Genomic DNA, 17,421 nt, shown 5'->3' on the forward strand with positions numbered 1-17,421 from the left:
TTATTAAAAAAAATAAACAATCACATTAACCATGTAATAAAAAATTAGATTTTTTCTTATATGTTATATTTTGAATTTTTTAAAACGACTTTAAATTACAAAAATGTAAGTTTTCCTTAAGTATACTACTAAAAACATTAAAATGACATGTACCAATTCGATGGTTGATTTGAAAACTTTCAAAACCATATGAAAGATAGAAGTCAAAATAATTCAACTGTGAAAACAATACTGTTCACTTTTTTCAAGAATGTGTTCGATGGAAAAAATAAGGTTTTTATGTCATAATTTGTTTAATGTCCAATCCGATCAACCCATGATGTATTAATTATAGTTTTGTTCCATTATTTTTAATAAAAATTGATCCGATCTATCGGAAAGAAATTATATAATAACAATAAAAAATATTATATATATAAATAAAATGATCACATATATAAAAAAAAACTATCGATAATATATACAAATAAACTTATCCTAGTTTTCAACTATAATTCTTTAATTTAATATGGCAAAATCAATGACCCAACTTGGTCTATTCGGATGAAATGAAGAAAACTGCTATATCTATATTAATAAATCTTTTATATATATAAAGAAGAGATTCACTCACTTTTCATTTTTTATGATGACACATCATCAAATAGGCGTGTCCTCTCTAAATTAATAAAACATTGGCAATTTCGAATTTTAGGTTTGATCTTCATTGTCTTCGCCGGCAATGGAATATCAGGAGAATATTCGGAAAGAATCTCTTGCTCGAGCGTCGTTTCGTCAAACCTTATTTTCCGAGCCGTTACGAGATGCGATGATTCGTCGACATTAAAACCATCTTTACTTCTTCGACCCACGATCATCAATCAAACCTATAAAAAGGTCAGTCTTCCTCCCCTGAACATCATCATTTTTTTATAAGGAGGTTTTTTCCCTTTTGTTTGGACAAGCTTATCAAAGTAATATGAAAGGTCATCGGTGAAACATAAAGATCGTGGAGGTGGATTCATGAAGACTTATCGCCAGTGATGGTTCCGGTTTGCACCGAGGTCATCTCGGATCATATATATATATTCTAACATAAAAAGTGAAAACAAAAACATGAATTGGATTGGTGTTTGGTCAATGTGATTAAAACAGATGAGATTAGCAAATCAGATATGAATCACCCAAGGTTCATGTAGATATCAACACAAGAGTCAGGGGCAGAGGGAGAATCAATAATGGAACAAATAAGGTGTTAAAGAAAGAGAAAGAAAAAGCTTAGAAGATCAAAAACAGTCTTACCAAAACATTGTCATGGTCATGGTCATTACCACGTTCATGATGTGTACGAAAAAGAATATGGCGAGCAAGAATCAAATTGGCACGGTGAGCCAGATTTGTTATTCACCTTTGAAAAGACATACGCGTTATGTTTTTGTGACATTAACGGGTTCTCTGTTTTATGTCTGAGTGGCACATTGTATACTCACGGCGGTGTATCAGGTCAACCTGAGTCACTGAGTCATCCCGGGGAAGCAAATTTTCAGGCACCGCCGAAGATCGTTCCACCAGGGACAAAAGATTTTTCTTTGTCTCTTCGGATTATACCAAATGTCTTGAACCTGAGCCATTACGAGATGCCTTTTATGGACACGAGAGGACATATACTTTGGAGAGGGACGTGAGAAGAGATGCACCGTCTCATCTTCCTAAACTGCACGACATATCGGAGAGAGAATAGAATATCGACGCTCATCAGATGGCAATAAAACACGCATGTGTCTTTGTTATCCTCATCAAATGGCAATAAAACTTCTTCTCATGCTCTCTGACTTTAAAGCCGTCGTTGTAGCCCCACCTTCGAAGTTTGCCTGCTGAGATTTTGGGAGTCCAGTTCTCCTCTCCCTCTGTAGTATGCGTTTTTTGGGCTTCTTCTTTCTCTCGCTTGAAAGTTTTTAATTTTTTGTGGTTGAGTTCAACATTGAACTTGCTGAGACGAAGAGATGTGCTTTAAATGAAGATATTACTTTTTTGACAGGTTCGATATTAAGGATTATGTCGTAGGATTTGAAGATCTTGAACAGTTGAACCTGCGCAAGTCGAATCTGCGTTAGTATCAGTTCACAGGCTATTTATGTATAAGTTTATTAAGTTACTACTTCTTGAATGACTTTTACAGCATGGTAGCAGCATTAGGATCTATATTCGCGTTCTTTCTGGTGAGCCAAGTCTTGCAAAGACAACTCTCAATGGAATTACCACAGCTGCTGGTTTTGATGTCTTCCAAATAATATTTTTCACAAGAGTTATTATTGAAGGTTTCGTTTGTGTTGGAACTAAGTTGTTTTGAGTGAGAGTCTTCAAAAGTTTATGTGTTAGTGACTTGACTTTCATATAATTAAGTACGACAAAGGACAAATATCTTTGAGTTATATCAACCATCACGCGCAATTACATTGCCTTACTTTAGTGTGCCATACTGCCATTGTATATAAAGTCGTTCAATAGAAATATTGGGCTATAGTTCGTTTATTTCTATAGATTATTTAGGCCAATTTGCTGTATGTTGTGTATGTAAACGATAGTGTAAAAGAAGCAGGGAAATTTAATGGGTTCATATGAAAGCTAAATACTACAGGTTGAAAGAATAGATTTAAAAAATCAAACTAAGAATCTACGGAACTGACTAATCGTTGGATTTGAAATAAAGAATAAGCTTTGTTCTCAGACACTAACATACACAGCCTAAATAAGAACTGCCGACCATGATAATCAAATTTCATCATGCAGATCCAAAGTAATTATGAGATTTTCAGCTTCATCCAGCTCCTCCATGGTTCCTCAATCGCTCAGCCACAACATTCTGACTTTTCCCCCACAAACCCAAGCCTTTTTTCTTTTCACATCTCCCTCTCCACAAGCTCTCCTTCAACCATGGACGCCGTAACACCATATATATACGTGTCTTCATAATAACATATTTAAGGGATCTTAAGTGAAGCCATATTTAGAAATACTAGGACTGTGGTTTTAAAAATAACTAGGTTAACTCTTTCCCGTTGATTCAAAAAAAAAAAAGAAATTACCAAAATCAACCAATAGGATTAAGAGAAATTTTCTGAGAAGCTATGCATGATTTCCACCTATTGAGAAGTCACTTTATTAGTGACTTCTCTTTTAATATATAGGAGAATTAGTTAAAGTGTTCAAATTGTAATACTGAGACATTCTTATGTAAAAAAGTGGTTTCCAATATGAACACTGCAAACATTTAATGTGATAAAATCTATAATGATAGATTGCAGAGTTCTTATCTATCTGATCAGCGCCTGACTATCCCTTCTTTTAGAACCAAGTTTGCTGCAATCTGCATAAAGTAAAAGGCACGAAACGAATCAGGATACAATGCGAAGAAATAGAATGAGTCCAAAATAAAATGTTCTCTGAAAACACATAAATATGAATACAGATCAAATGAGAGATATGAGGCGACTAACAAAGAGACCTAACAATACAAATCACAAAAATACTGATGAGCAACCAACTAATGGCCTTAGTCATAGTAGATGGGTCGATAATATTACAAGCTACCTACATATCAACAAAATGGGGAAACTGATCAAACAAAGGTTGTTAGCAGTTTACTACGTATCACCATGTATCAGGTATTACAAAAGCATGCATATCAAGCAAAATTACATTAAAATTGTTTGTAATGTTAAAATAAGTATATTTTGTCAGTAATGTGAACAGAAAATGTAAGGTTATTATAATTATTTATGTAATTTTTTTTTAAATACTAAAATAAAAATCTCAACCATAATTTTAATACTGATATGATTTTTTTAAGTCATATAAGATATTTATTATTATGTTTGTAGAAAACATGTTATATGTGGCTAATTTTAAAAACTATTTTCTAAAAAATAATCAGTATTGTTTTAGAAAAATTAATCAATATCATATATAACTTACAAAACAATAGTAAAATAAATAGTGAAAGCTGTTATAAAAAAAAGTCCAAATTAATGTTGCATATAATTGAGAATAAATTAAGCATTTAAAAAAATATTAAAATTGTTTTTAATGGTAACATAAGTATATTTTTGTAAGTATCGTGAACATAAAAGGTAAGGTTATTTTATTTAATTTAATGTAATTTTTAAAAAGTAAGAAAATAAAAAGCTCAACCATAATATTAATACTAATATGAAAAAAAAATATATATAGTTGCATAGTTCAAAAAAATAATAATGTAAAACAACCCGATAAAAAATAACAGAAATGAAATTAGATAACTTATACTAAAACAAACATATTAAAACATCTATACCGACAATCTATCAAATTCAAGAATAAAAAATATTGTGAACAAAGAAAAATACTTATATTTTCATGAACTGTTTTTAATATAGTAACAATTATATAATTTCTAAAAAAAGGAAATGGTAAAATTTGTAGTGAAATAGTGAAATTAAAACTTTTTTCATTAAAATTTAAAATATATTTGTATTATTTCGTTCATTTGCTTACCCGCCCGTAGGGCGGGTCAAACCCTAGTCTATTTATAGTCTAACTCTTTTAAATAAACATGTGTGTTTCAACCATATCTCACATTTATTAATAAATTCAAAAACTATTAACCGAAATCTCACAAGTCCTGACTTACTTTGGAAATAAAAACATTTGGAAATAAAAACATTTGGAACTAATTTTGACTAATATCATTGCAATAAATAAATAAAATGAATGAATTAGATAAATGCATTAAATCCTCATCGAATCATTTAAAATACTTCAAAATCTATTATTTATGTTCTCAGTTGAATTCTTTCAAAATCAATTGAATTTTTGAATCCAATACCAGCTCCTAAAAGAATTCATTCCGTTTATGAAAAAAAGAGGAAAAGTTTCATAGACTACGAAATAAGCTTGGGTTCAAGTCCAATTTAAAAGAATTAAGATATTGTAGCTTAAATTTAACTACATAATGGTATTATTTGAATTATATGGACTCTTGTCTATATTTTCAACTATAATTTTTTTTAATTCAATATGCGAAAATCGGTTACCCAATTTGGTCTATCGAGTGAAATGAAGAAAAACACCAAAATTCTAAAAAGAACATTTTCTTGTTAAAGAATTATAGATTATGTTTTCTAAAGGTGATTACAAGAGCGAATTACTATATATTTATAGTCTAACTTTTTTAGTAAATGTGTGTATTTCAACCATATCTCATATTTATTAATAAGTCAAAAACTATTAACCATATTTTCACTTACTTTGGAAATAAAAAATATCTGGAACTAATTTTAACTAATATCATTGCAATAAGTAATTAAGAAGCAAATTAACCATATAAAGTCAAATCGGAAAATGTTTCATGTATATCTAGCAATTAAAAAAGTTACCTTATGTGTTAGTACTTGTTATGAAAGATTTAATAGATACTAGGGCTTGGCCGGCGCTACGCGCCGGGTTTGGGATTTTTTTCCTATTTCAAATTGGTATCATTGTGTTCTTTTATTTTGTTGTTATGAGTGAGTGTAGGCAGGGTTGTGTTTATTTTAAATATTGGATATTTTGCATGATGTTTGTATTTTAGTATTACGATAAGTACGATGAGTTTGGCTTGTGACTTAAGTAATTCGCAGAGAGTTATTTGGAAACGTTATAAACAGTCATATTTCATTGCATTCGAACTAAATATATTTTTCTCCTGGAACATGGACAACATTCAAAGTTTTTTTTGCTTTGACTAACCACCAAAAGAAAACCAAATTTCACCTGCAAATATCACTTACCTCCAGCCTCTACCTACTTCTATCAGGTGCTTCTCAACAGAAAAATGAATAGAGCAAGTGATCTAATATCGAAGATGCTATAGCTGCACAGACCCTTGCGTTTTTTATTAAAATGTTTGTCATTGAAGTGAACATAAATCTTTAACGAACACCAAAAGCTGGATTCGTATGTAATGTTTTCCTTTAAAAATTTGGGAATTGTTGTATTCTATGTAGTATTTAGGACTGTATGTAGTTTTTTGTTGTTGTCGTGCTTGATTGCAATTTTCTCTCTGGAATAGAAAGGTTTTTGTTTTGTATCTTGAACTTAGTTTTACCTTTTACTCTACTGTAATTTGTTTGTTCAATGTTTAATGTGTCAAATTTTCGTTATTGTGTTAACTACAATGGAAGATGTATGAATTCGAAATGAATTTTGTATTATGTTTATGGGATCGTAAGCAAAGTTTTTGAAGCAGAGTTTGATATTTTTGGTTGGAAGAATATCTTTAACTTGTATGTTTTTTATTATAATTATTACACTTACAGAACTAAAATTATATGGCACTATCTCATTGCATGGGTTTATTTTTTCTTAATTTTGAAATTTTAATTTCTGCTTTATTTAAATTTAAAATTGGAACTAAAACCAAGCAACAGTTTAAAATTGTACAACCACACAGATCTTTTATGTAAAACCAAATGGTAGGAAGTTTTATTTCAAGCTAATAGAGAAGGTGAACGGGTTGATATTAATAAAGTTTGGTGTTATGGGTGTTACGGGTGTTCTTAATCCAGAAGGTTGTTGAAGCCCATCATCATCGTGTAGAAATCGGTGAGTAAAAAGAAGTGGAAACACTTTGAGCAGACCGTGTTCGCCGTTCCGTCTCCAGGATGGCAGTTCAGCTCTGGCCACATTTTCAGACCCGAGCTCTTATATGTATCCCTCATCTGAAGAATTGAACGTTCCAGAGCCCTCTTGAAATTTATCATTCAATCCTCAACCAACGAAATACCTTTCTCTTCAAGGCGAGAGGTTGAGATCTTTGGCAACAGAGGGGTTGTCTGGACGGAAGCTTAGGCTTCTGCATGTCAAAACCGTATTGAAGTAGTCGACGGGGGAGTTTTGGCCTACTTTCGAAACTATTAGAAGACGCATGTCTTCAGGCATGGCCTCAAGGGTCTGCATGATACTTTGTTTCGGATTGATGGAACTCATGAAAAAATCCTCTGTTTGTGTATTTTTGCTTTTGATGTTATTTTTTAGTTTTTTCGTTGCTTCTCTTTGTTTATATAGGGCCGATGATGGTGCTTCGTGTTTGTTTTCCTTAGAGAAAGTGGATTGATACGTTTTGCAATTGTTTTCGTATATTTATTGTAACCCATAATTGGACGGTTTAATTTTTTCCTCTGGATTTTCAACATTTATGTAATTGCGTTACATGTGTGTCAATGGCTCATTCGCAACGGCCAGAAAACTTTTTATTCTTAGATTGAAAGATATTTGTTATGAATATGAATGGTTAATATTTCTCATCCATTGTAAAAGTTTTTGTTTGGTTATTTTTAGTTTTGTTTGGTAAACCTAAGATATTTTTTTATGATGTTGTTATGGTATAGAGTTTTCTATGTTTTAGTATTTCATTTTGGAAGTTCGTATTAATATTATTTTTTAGTCTTCGGATTTGTCATAGCTTGATGTGTGTGTTACGGCATTGATCACGGGTTTTAACAAAACGATGGGCCTTCCCGAAATCTCCAAAGGCCCAGACGAATCAGATAAAGCTTGCGACATCGTTTAAAGCAGGGTGACGTGTCAAAAAACCTCCCATCCTCCTTGCTGACGTGGACAGCCTGAAAAGACAGATAGTTCAACTTTATTTATAAAGATATGTGTTTAATACGATAAATCGATTGGGTTGGTTGTGTGAGATAGTCTTCTGAAAAACTTTGGCACATGAAAACGAGGTGCTCTACCTAGCTGATATATAATTAATTATAGGTTTAGTTCTTTATGCATAGCACAAAATTTTGTATATTCTTATAATATTCTGATTTTTTCTATTGTGTGAAGCCATGTTTGAAACTACGCTAGACGTAATGCGTGCGGTTGGATAAGGCCTAGCGCCGAATCAATTAATCGAAGATTATACGAGGATTAATCGGAGCGTAATTTTAAATTATTTATATACGTTTTATGGGTTTATATTTTAAATATGTAAACTAAGAACAATAAACTCGCATGATTCAGTGGCAAGACGCATTTATTGGTACCTACAGGTCATGGGTTCAAGTAAAGGAGAGCTCTTTTTCTCTATTTTCTAACTTTTTAGGTTAAATGAAAGCGAAATGACGAAAATAACCATGTATCCTACCTTAAACCTGCGAATTTTCAGACACAACTGCAGCCGCTGAGTTTTTTTGTTGTTGCGATTTCCATGTTTTTTCTTGCAAATCTTATAGGTTTCAAACAATATATAACAAATCTATTGTGAAATACTTAACTTCAGACTTCAAATCACCATAATACTGATTTCTTCAACTTTTCCGAGTAACTGACAGCCCAAGGCCAAATTGCGGCGGTTCCTGGCCGCAACGCGCTTTTCCGGCGAGTATCCGGCCGCCTAAACCGTGTTTTGGAACATGGGTTTGAGGTGCGAGAGAGATGAGAATGAACCAGGAGACAAGAACTTGCCCCGTGTTCTGGCCAATGGTTCCATGCAGAGCCGGACCTGAAATTTCGGAGACCCTATCCAAAACAAAAAAAAAATTAATTTTTATTTTTTTTAAGATATTTTTTTGAAAAAAAAAATAATTTAAAATTATTTTTTAAGATAAAATATTTTTTTTTACTTAAAAATTTAAAAGAACATTTTAGTCTATTATAATTTTTTTTAATATAATTATAATTTTTAAAATCTGTTTTTTTTTATCATTTTTTATTTTACATTAAACATTTATATATTTAGCATATACAAAAAAAAAAAATTAAAAAGGGGCCCTTTCAAATGTTTCATAAGCATGGGGTCAAGCCTAGCTCTGGTTCCATGCGATGCTAAAAAATGCGAGAAGATGTGTCTTGACTTTTACAGTACACCGGTGTCCTCTTACTGTGATAAACCCGGAGCCCCAAACGCTCAATGTGCATGTCTTCTTACAGACTGTTGATAATGCTAAAAATCATCTGTTGATCCATTAATAGGCATTATCGTGTATTTATGTAACCCAAAAATAAGTTATACAAAAACCGGTAATTAGTCTGTCTTTCTAACATACGTAGATGCGCATGCATTCTAATCGGTTTATGCGCATTACAAATGGTTTATGCATTCTAAATGATTTAAACGCAAAGCAGGAGGGCATGCGCGCGCGCTATAGAACTTTTAATCCTCAAATTACGATTGCCGTTACATGATTCTAGAAAGCGCTCCATAAACGAAGCATAATAAAACACGAGTAAACTAGTAATTTCACAAACTTGGCGAAATGCGTTTAACATAATTAATAGCACCGAATATAGCTGTCAGGTTTCTCCCTTATTTAGGGGGGTGATGATGAGAGAACAATGTCGTTTAGCTGATTGTACACCGCATCCATAAAACGGTGGGTTTCGATAAGAGGCTTCTCCATTGCTTCCTTCAACTCCCTTAGAGTCAAGCAGTAAGCTTCCTATATGTGAATCAATTTGACATGTTTTATAATTATTTTTTCTTTGCAAAATTAAATCAGAATTTTAAAATAAAATAAAACGTGAATATAAAAGCATGTGAAGATTTTGTTTGTTGTTGTGATTCTTGTGAACTATATCTTGGCTGAAATTGTTTATAATTTAAAGAAAGGGAAGTAAAAGGAGAATTACCATGAATTGATCAAGTTCTGAAGTGGTAGCTTCGAGTGGAGAATCAGAGTGGAGAGAAAGTTTTGTTAGGGCAAGACCATCCACCGTGTTCATTATCTCCGGTGAGTCAAAGTCGCCGGAACACACCTGGTTTTGATGGGTCCAAATACGTTAGAAATTATAATATTGTATAAAATTTTATTTTAATAAGATAGAGAGAGGAGGACCTTTAAACAACTGAGATGCGAGTGAAGAAGAAGCCCATATAGAGGATGGCTTGAGATTCTCTTCTTTAGAATCTCGTTTTCTTCTTCTTCTTTTGTTTTCTGTTTGTTCTCGTGTTTCATGTTTTGTAAGAAACTGTTCTCGTCTTTCTTCACTTCCATGTTTCACTAGTTTTTTACAGAAGCTCTACTAGTACATTCAATATATAACATGTATATATATAGTACAGAGACATGTAAGACCATCTCCAACGATAGATATGGTCATAGAGTTTTAAATCAATCTTTTAATTGAAAATAATCAAATTAAAAAATTTAGATACTTGCTTAGTTTTAACCCGTCCAATGACAAAATCAATTATTATAAAGGTTCTAAGTTTCAAAATACTAACCAATAAAAAATGAGAGAGAGAAAAAAATTGGGTGTAATTTTTTTTTTTCTTAAAAATACTAACCAATCAGAAAGTGACACGTATTAAGTTAGAGTTGATTCCAAAAATTCCATTTTTTAAACTATATCTATCTATTTTCCTCTTTTTGATTTAATTTTGAGCATATAATTAGATAGAACCATGAGATAGAATCTTCCTATATCCGAGACTTTTTAGGAGGTGTTATTGGTTTATATATTTTGATTGATTTAGAAATCCATATAGTATTTATAAATCCAAGTAAAATATGCAAATCCGGAGGTTTTTCCTCGGATTTGAATCTTTGTATTTTAACTAAAAAATTCAAACAAATCCATTCAAATCCATTATTAAATCAAATATATTAGTAAATCCATACTATTGAATAACACTTGATTTGATATAGAATTTATGAATCATTAAACCAATAACACATGATTTTAATACAGATTTGAAAATCATAGAACCAATAACACTATTTAGTTCGGATTTTCAAATCCATTAAAATACAACAACCAATAATCCCTACTTGTTACTGTTACACATATTTATTGTACGTATATATTAACATATATTATCACGATTACATTAATCACTGGTCAATGGTCATACTATATATGGTCAACATGTTACATATATATCATATTATTAATCGGTTGTATGTTTATTTATATAAAGAAAAAAACAAGTTAGAAGAAACAAGTTAAAAAAACAAGTTATTAGATGGGATTGTGACGCGTTTGCGTATGAAACTAATCACATGATATACTTAATCAAGAAAATAAATAAGGATGAGAATGAAAAAGGCTAGATGAAGTGAAAGGAGAGGGAAGAGTGGAGGAACAGTGGAAGCAGAAAATATTATCAAGAAAAGGGTGAAGCATTATGTTGTTGCTTACGAAAGCACTTTGAGTCAGACTGTCGATAAATAGAATTATGCACAAGTTTCATTGTTTCCATCTTTGCCTTTTTTTGTTTTGATCAGTTTTTATCCAATAATTCAAATTTGCTTAATAATAGCAGATAATGAGTTCGGTTCATAAGAAATCACATGTTAAAAACGAAGGAGATTATACAATGTTTGTATAATTTATCCATATTTAATTTTCAAATGATTCAAAAAATGCAATTTGATAAATCGCCACACATGAAATATTTTATATAATTAGTATATGTCAAAACATGAAATACAGCTATTGACCACTTACCTCTATAAATTCATGCATCTACATATTGCAAGCTTATAAGTTGTAGGTACTACTTAATAATCTGAAATTTACAATACTTCATACATATATATATACTGTTATACTTGTTTGGCCAAAATACCCCGACCTATAATTGACATATATTTGGCGTGTTTGTATGCTAATAGAAATCAAAACGCTTTATAATGATGGCCGAAACAATAAAATAGCCACACAATTAACGAAATAACTAACGATTGAGCTGTCTTGATCTAGTCATCCTGTGATCTAGACTAGGAGTGATTTATTCAGTGAGCTAGTGGGTTTGATTATAAGTAATAAGATGTTAAAGATTTGCATACTCTTGAATATTGGAGAAGAGAGAGAGAGAGAGAGGAAGGAAGCTGGAAAGAAAGAAAGAAAAGGAGGAGGAGAATCAGAAGAGTGAATAGTGAGAAGATCATAAATAGGAATACAACTGTTGTATCAATGGGACAGTTCCATCTTTGATGAGTAATGTATTTGCCAGTTTTGGAGCCCCAAACCCTATTATTGATCTGTGGATAACGACCTTTCGTACTATCCACTTTCTTCTTCTTTTTCACACAGATTAAAATAAGTATATTCACCCATTTTTTCAGTAAAAAACAAAAAAAGTTTACTAATAACACTTCAAATATTAATACAGGCCCAAAAGAAACTTCGTGTTAATAATCGAGAGGGTAGCTTTTAGGTACATCTTAAATATTAATAGCTGGAAAAATAATAGTAGAGGTATCTCTTTAATTAACTGACGTTCTGTTAGTTTACAAAAAAAAACTGACGTTCTGTTTCGGTTTTTGGATATCTTTGTCTGACACTGGATGAATAAAAAAAAGCTGAAATCGGATATATTGATATATTACTGTTTTAACTTTGTTTTCTAAAGGCATCCCCAATAATAACATTAAATTTGGTATTAAAATTACTTCAAATTTGGTGTTTTGATATTGTAATTTTTTTGTCATTTTCAACAACGACATCAAATTTTACACTAAATATGATATTATATATTATTTGAAGTTTTCAGTTTATAAAGTTATATATTTTTATTATTCGTAATTGATAAATAATTATTTTGTCAAATTTAGATTATTATTTATATTTCATTATTTGTAAATGATAAATAATAATAGTCATTTAGTGATTTATTTTGAAAATAAAAACAAAAATAATAATTTTAATTTTTTAATTATGTAATAAGTTAAAAATACAAATAACATAATATGTTATATTTAATTACAAATTTAATAGTAATAGAACTATATTATTAAATAAAACATAATAAAATATATATTTTAAAATTTTGGTGTGATGAACAGTGTTACAATCACGTCCAACTTTGATGTGATAGTGTCAAATATAGTATCTTGTTAGAGATGAAATTACACCAAATTGGTCTAAAAAATTTGAGTGGTGCGTTTTTATCATTTATCCGGTTTAGATGTTTGTTTATTTACTTTTATGATAGCAAAAGAACACCAACTAGTTAAACTGCGAGTAAGATGTTTTGGGGTGGGAAGATCGTGGGAGACCGGGACTTCTCTCTCTCTCCTCTCTGAGATGAGATGAAGCTTTCTCCGGTGCTCTATCGGTTCTTCGATTCCTTTTCTTTACGTCTTGCCTCTGGGAAGCCGTTGCTCTTTAAGCAGGCTTCGCCGGCTTTGCTTCTGGGAGAAAATGATTCGTTTTACATCTTTCTCGCCGGCTTATTCTCCAGCATCGTACGGTCCTTTCGTTTCGATGGCGGTTTTGGTTTGGTTTCTATGGTTTCTCGAGTGGTGATTCGGTTGATTATGTGCTTGATGTGACGGATGAGCTCTCGAATTGTTCGATTGATGCTCTCCGATGATTTGAAATTAAGTGGTGATGGTGCATGGATGGTGAGTGAGGGATTTCTAATCGTTTGGGTGATGGCTTCGTTTAGACGACTTTTCGTTTTGACGCTCTCCGGTGAAAAGAAGCAAAGGTGAAGAAGTGGTGAGTTTGGGTAAGCGCTTGCTCCCGGCGAGGTCCGGTGAACCGCCGTTCAGTTCCCGGCGAGGTCCGGTGAAACGCTGTCCAGTTACCGGCGTGTTCTCTTTGGCGATGGTGGTGACGTGTGTCATGCCTCGCTGTCGTGGTTTCGACACGTTTCGTCTTCGGGGGAGAATCGAAGCGGTGTCACGTGTTGGTTTGGGCCAGTATGTGGGCTTTTAGGTTTAATTTTGTTTTGAGTGTTTGTATTTGAAACCCTATCTATAGGTTTTTTTTTTGTTGGGTTTGAGCTTCTGTACTATTTTATGAATAATAATATCAGAAGGCAAAAAAAAAAAGTTAAACTGCGCATAAGCTTCCAAATTGATTAAATTTAATTGAATTGAACACTTGCACACTATAGTGTTCAATAAAATTAAATTGGTAGGCCATCAACCAATCATGCAGTGTAAAACATTAGCATAAACCTTAGTTTAAGTTCTCGAGTATTAGCTTAAGTTTCCGATAACTTCGCTTTCTGTAACAAACAATTTCATGAGTGACTTCGTATTAGCTTCACTTACGAACAATTAATGTGTTTTATCTTTACTGATGAAATAAGAAAAACTTCAGTCAAAGTTAGATTAGACTCCTCCATTTCCCGCTAGTTTTAAATAATAACCATTCACACCCTTAACTTTCACTTCTAATTAATTACCCCAATATCTCCAATTCTTTACACCAGAGCACATATATGAACAGAACTCGTCTCCTAACCAAGATCCACCACGAACATAATGGAGTTTCAGATCGCTTTGATTGATCTGCACAAAAGACACGTACTTAATCACTGCCATCTATAATTCCACGATCTAATATTGACCACCTTAGTTACCCTCAAAGACGAGATGAGATTTAAATTTAATTACAGTCACCTGAGTCTCTTGCTTCTTGTTGAAAGTAGAGGCATGAACTTCATCATTCTTCTCTTAGCAGAGCTCATCAACTTCTGAGATTCTAAGTACTCTGCAACGACTCCATCATACCAGCACACAGGACAGTGAAAGTTCCCGTCTTCATCAAAGTTAACCACACAATTCGAGCATTCCTTGTGAACTTTTGATGCACACTCGCTTCTGCTACATATCAACAACGTTCCTTCTTTTCCACATTTCCAGCATACATTCTCGGCTCTTGGAAGGTTTGTGTAAATGTTTTTATTCTTCTTGGCTAATGCTGGATCTTTGACCATATCTGACTCATCATCATCATCGCTCCCACTGACTAAACAGGTTCCATCTTTTGTACATTTTACACGTGCGTTCTCTGGCCATCTCCTTGAGCTTGTAGGAAATGTCTTACCAGTAGTATAATCGTTGCTAATGCGTTCACTGTCTGTGTGTTGATCATTCTCTGTATCTTCATCGATCACAATGACTTCATCTTTTTCGTTGGTGTGCATTGCCTCAGCTTCATCGTCGGTGAGAGTTACTTTATCCAAACCAATATGCACTTGTTGCTCATCTATCGGCTCCTCCTCGCATATATCCATGTGCACTGGTATATAACCACTACAAACAGGATCATTTTCAGCCATCTCAGGAGCTGCACTTGTCTCATTCTCCATTAAACTCAAATATCTCAGCTACACGAATCCAAACAAAAAAGAATAGCGTACACCATTTCAATCATTCAAGTAAGCATACTTCCACAGAAAATCATGAAACAAAAAGAAAAGAAAAGTTAAAAGGAATCATCTTCACCTTCTCCAGTGCACACTGTGGCAAGCACATGTTCTTGTGAGCAATAAATGGAAGAACATTGAACTTTGATAACTCCGGCATGCCAGCTCGCAGTTCCGATACTGGAATCTAACATTTGAGAACAAAAGACTACAATCAGAAACTCACACATCCTAATTCTATATTACAAGTCAAGTTTATCTACATCTTCCACACACCTCTCTCAGAATCGCTCTGAGAACATCAGCGCTACTCAAAGACAAATCGAACTCAACTCTTTCCCCTGAAGCAGAAGCAACACCAACACCCCTAGAATCATTCTTGGTTGGATCAAACATGAACTCCAAGACTCTAAGAGACAGGACTTCATTAATCCTTTTCCCATAATCATCTGCGTATTGATAATGATACCCCATGTTCATCAAATCTGAATAAAAAAAGAGATTTCATGTTTAAAAAAAACTTGCTCTTATCCAGACACAATAACCACAAGCAAGGTTCAAGATTCAAGCTATACCGAGAATGCAACGTATATCCTTAACGAACTTGGCTACGTATTCGATACACCATAACCATTCAGCTACTTGTGGAGGTCGAGAAGAATATTCCTCCATCAGTTCCTCAAGGCTCAAATCAGAAGCTCCACAAGACCCACCACCATGGTCATCCATAGCATCAAGACTCTGCACTTCCCCTAAAACTCTCAATTCCAAGTTCCAATATCACAATCTGATCAATTCGTACTACATGGCAAAAGCATAGAGACTATAAATGCAGTAAATTAGATTCAACATCACTATCATCAACAGGACTCGAAGCAGTGACCAAATCCAGAAACCCTAGAATTTTGCAGATTTTGAGCAGAAGAAGCGAAAACACACATACAAAGAGACGATTTACTAACCGATATCTGTTGATTCGCAAATCTCCCGCCTGGAATTTCAAACTTTTCTTTTGAATCGGCGAGCTTCTTCTCCGGTCATCATCACCATGTTCGAATCGATTAGTTGAAGACGAAGAGATAATTGGGCCGTAAAAGGGCCATGTCAAAATAACAATATTATTTCAAAAAAGCCCGGCCCATTAATTGGAGTCCATTCTGAATGAAAAAGGAGAGAAACTAAAATAATCAACAAAAGACGCGTAACGCGATAGCTGCGCGTTCACACAGACGCTACACGTAAAATTAGCTGATTGGTATCAAATCATTTGCGCCCTTTCGTTTATTGTCACTGCCTGTGACACCTTTTTCTAAAACAAAAATATTTTTTTTGCTGTTTCTCAATTGTCTGTAACCTCGCATCGAAACAAACGACCAAACCCCCCCCCCACATCGTCAAAAACCACTTATTAAAATGCTACAAATATCCGATGACCAAATGATATACTGTTCATAAACGTGGAATCTTCAAAAAGTAATTTCGATGTTCCAATATATTAGATATTTTCAACTTTGTAAGTAACTTTTATTTTATTATAAACTGTGTAACTAATCATATTTAATAATCTATTTTGTAATTGGTTTAATATAATTATTTTATAGTTTTAATTATACTTTTTAGATAAAAAATAATTTTTTAATTTGTGTATTTTTTTCTAAACATCTTATATTTAGAAACAGACCGAGTACACTGAATAGAGGTAAATAATGCAATGGTCTTTATACCGACATAAAAAAATACTAATATGTACTTTAATGCGTGTACGGGATTCTGTATAGTCGTGTGAAAGCACAAGTACATAAAGAAGAATAAGAGGCAACTTCTTATGTTTTTTCTGTAGATGCTTTTATTACGCATGAAAGCGACCTTAGACATTGTTATCCACATCCATCAAAACAGTCAAACAAGTTTTGAAATAAGAGTCATATCTCTTTTGAACAAGAGTCATGTTCAGATTACATTTAAGTGTTGTCATTTATATTGGATCGGGTTAACTGACCGTGCGGACTACTTCTCGCTTAACTACTGACTAGACCCGGCGCGGATATGAATTTTCAGTTTTTAATTATTTATTTTATTAAATGATGTATTTATAATATTTGTTCATATTATATTCATTAAGTAAATATTTTTTTGCATCTTAAATTATCTATTTTTTTACGAATGTGTGATATCATATAAAAAATATTTTAAAAAATGAGTATAGAGTTAATTAGATAATTTTAAAAATAGAAATTTTTTTTTCGTGTGCGATATCATATAAATAATGATCCGCCCAGTTAACAAAAATCATGATTATTTTATGTGTAATTTTTTTT

At 32.7% G+C, this 17,421-nt stretch overlaps 3 protein-coding genes and 1 long non-coding RNA gene across 9 annotated transcripts; 2 read left to right on the forward strand and 2 right to left on the reverse strand.

Moving 5' to 3' along the window:
- The first annotated feature begins 679 nt into the window (after window positions 1–679).
- On the forward strand, window positions 680–2,260 carry LOC106295941. Of its 2 annotated transcripts, XR_001261092.1 has the most exons (4): window positions 680–876; window positions 966–1,043; window positions 1,135–2,088; window positions 2,159–2,260. It is a non-coding gene; the product is annotated as an uncharacterized LOC106295941 (long non-coding RNA). The 2 variants fall into 2 exon arrangements; XR_001261091.1 differs by having other exon boundaries at window positions 1,135–2,260.
- Window positions 2,261–8,418: 6,158 nt separating this feature from the next.
- LOC106344376 (defensin-like protein 201) lies at window positions 8,419–9,061 on the forward strand (the record flags this gene model as incomplete). Its single annotated transcript, XM_013783770.1, has 2 exons — window positions 8,419–8,504; window positions 8,762–9,061. Coding segments are annotated over 2 exons (258 nt in total), but the record flags the coding sequence as incomplete, so codon positions are not given.
- Window positions 9,062–9,142: 81 nt separating this feature from the next.
- Window positions 9,143–10,005, reverse strand: LOC106295938 (homeobox protein knotted-1-like 12). Its single transcript, XM_013731954.1, has 3 exons — window positions 9,831–10,005; window positions 9,625–9,750; window positions 9,143–9,434 (listed from the first exon to the last, which is right to left on the reverse strand). Exons 1-3 carry the CDS (start codon window positions 9,987–9,989, stop codon window positions 9,306–9,308), a joined length of 414 nt encoding a protein of 137 aa, XP_013587408.1. The 5' UTR covers window positions 9,990–10,005; the 3' UTR covers window positions 9,143–9,305.
- Window positions 10,006–14,033: 4,028 nt separating this feature from the next.
- Window positions 14,034–16,167, reverse strand: LOC106292639. 5 transcript variants are annotated; one of them, XM_013728268.1, is made up of 6 exons: window positions 16,066–16,167; window positions 15,679–15,855; window positions 15,380–15,552; window positions 15,183–15,290; window positions 14,355–15,064; window positions 14,034–14,243 (listed from the first exon to the last, which is right to left on the reverse strand). In XM_013728268.1, exons 2-6 carry the CDS (start codon window positions 15,830–15,832, stop codon window positions 14,225–14,227), a joined length of 1,164 nt encoding a protein of 387 aa, XP_013583722.1. In that variant the 5' UTR covers window positions 15,833–15,855; window positions 16,066–16,167; the 3' UTR covers window positions 14,034–14,224. The 5 variants fall into 5 exon arrangements, with proteins under 5 accessions (XP_013583722.1, XP_013583718.1, XP_013583719.1 ...); XM_013728264.1 differs by having other exon boundaries at window positions 15,380–15,588; XM_013728265.1 differs by having other exon boundaries at window positions 15,380–15,588; window positions 15,679–15,844; window positions 16,066–16,157.
- Between the last annotated feature and the right edge of the window lie 1,254 nt (window positions 16,168–17,421).

Source organism: Brassica oleracea, chromosome C5, assembly GCF_000695525.1.
Source record: "Brassica oleracea var. oleracea cultivar TO1000 chromosome C5, BOL, whole genome shotgun sequence".
Taxonomy (NCBI): domain Eukaryota; kingdom Viridiplantae; phylum Streptophyta; class Magnoliopsida; order Brassicales; family Brassicaceae; genus Brassica; species Brassica oleracea.

Excerpts from the sequence above, each read along its gene's own strand:
- LOC106295938 (XM_013731954.1), bottom strand. The coding sequence starts at position 9,989 with ATGGAAGTGAAGAAAGACGAGAACAGTTTCTTACAAAACATGAAACAC. Across the intron at positions 9,751-9,830 it reads CGCATCTCAGTTGTTTAAAG|GTGTGTTCCGGCGACTTTGA; the intron begins GTCCTCCTCTCT and ends CATCAAAACCAG. Across the intron at positions 9,435-9,624 it reads CAGAACTTGATCAATTCATG|GAAGCTTACTGCTTGACTCT; the intron begins GTAATTCTCCTT and ends ATTCACATATAG.
- LOC106292639 (XM_013728264.1), bottom strand. The coding sequence starts at position 15,832 with ATGGATGACCATGGTGGTGGGTCTTGTGGAGCTTCTGATTTGAGCCTT. Across the intron at positions 15,589-15,678 it reads GGATATACGTTGCATTCTCG|ATTTGATGAACATGGGGTAT; the intron begins GTATAGCTTGAA and ends TTTTTTATTCAG. Across the intron at positions 15,291-15,379 it reads TCAGAGCGATTCTGAGAGAG|ATTCCAGTATCGGAACTGCG; the intron begins GTGTGTGGAAGA and ends CTCAAATGTTAG.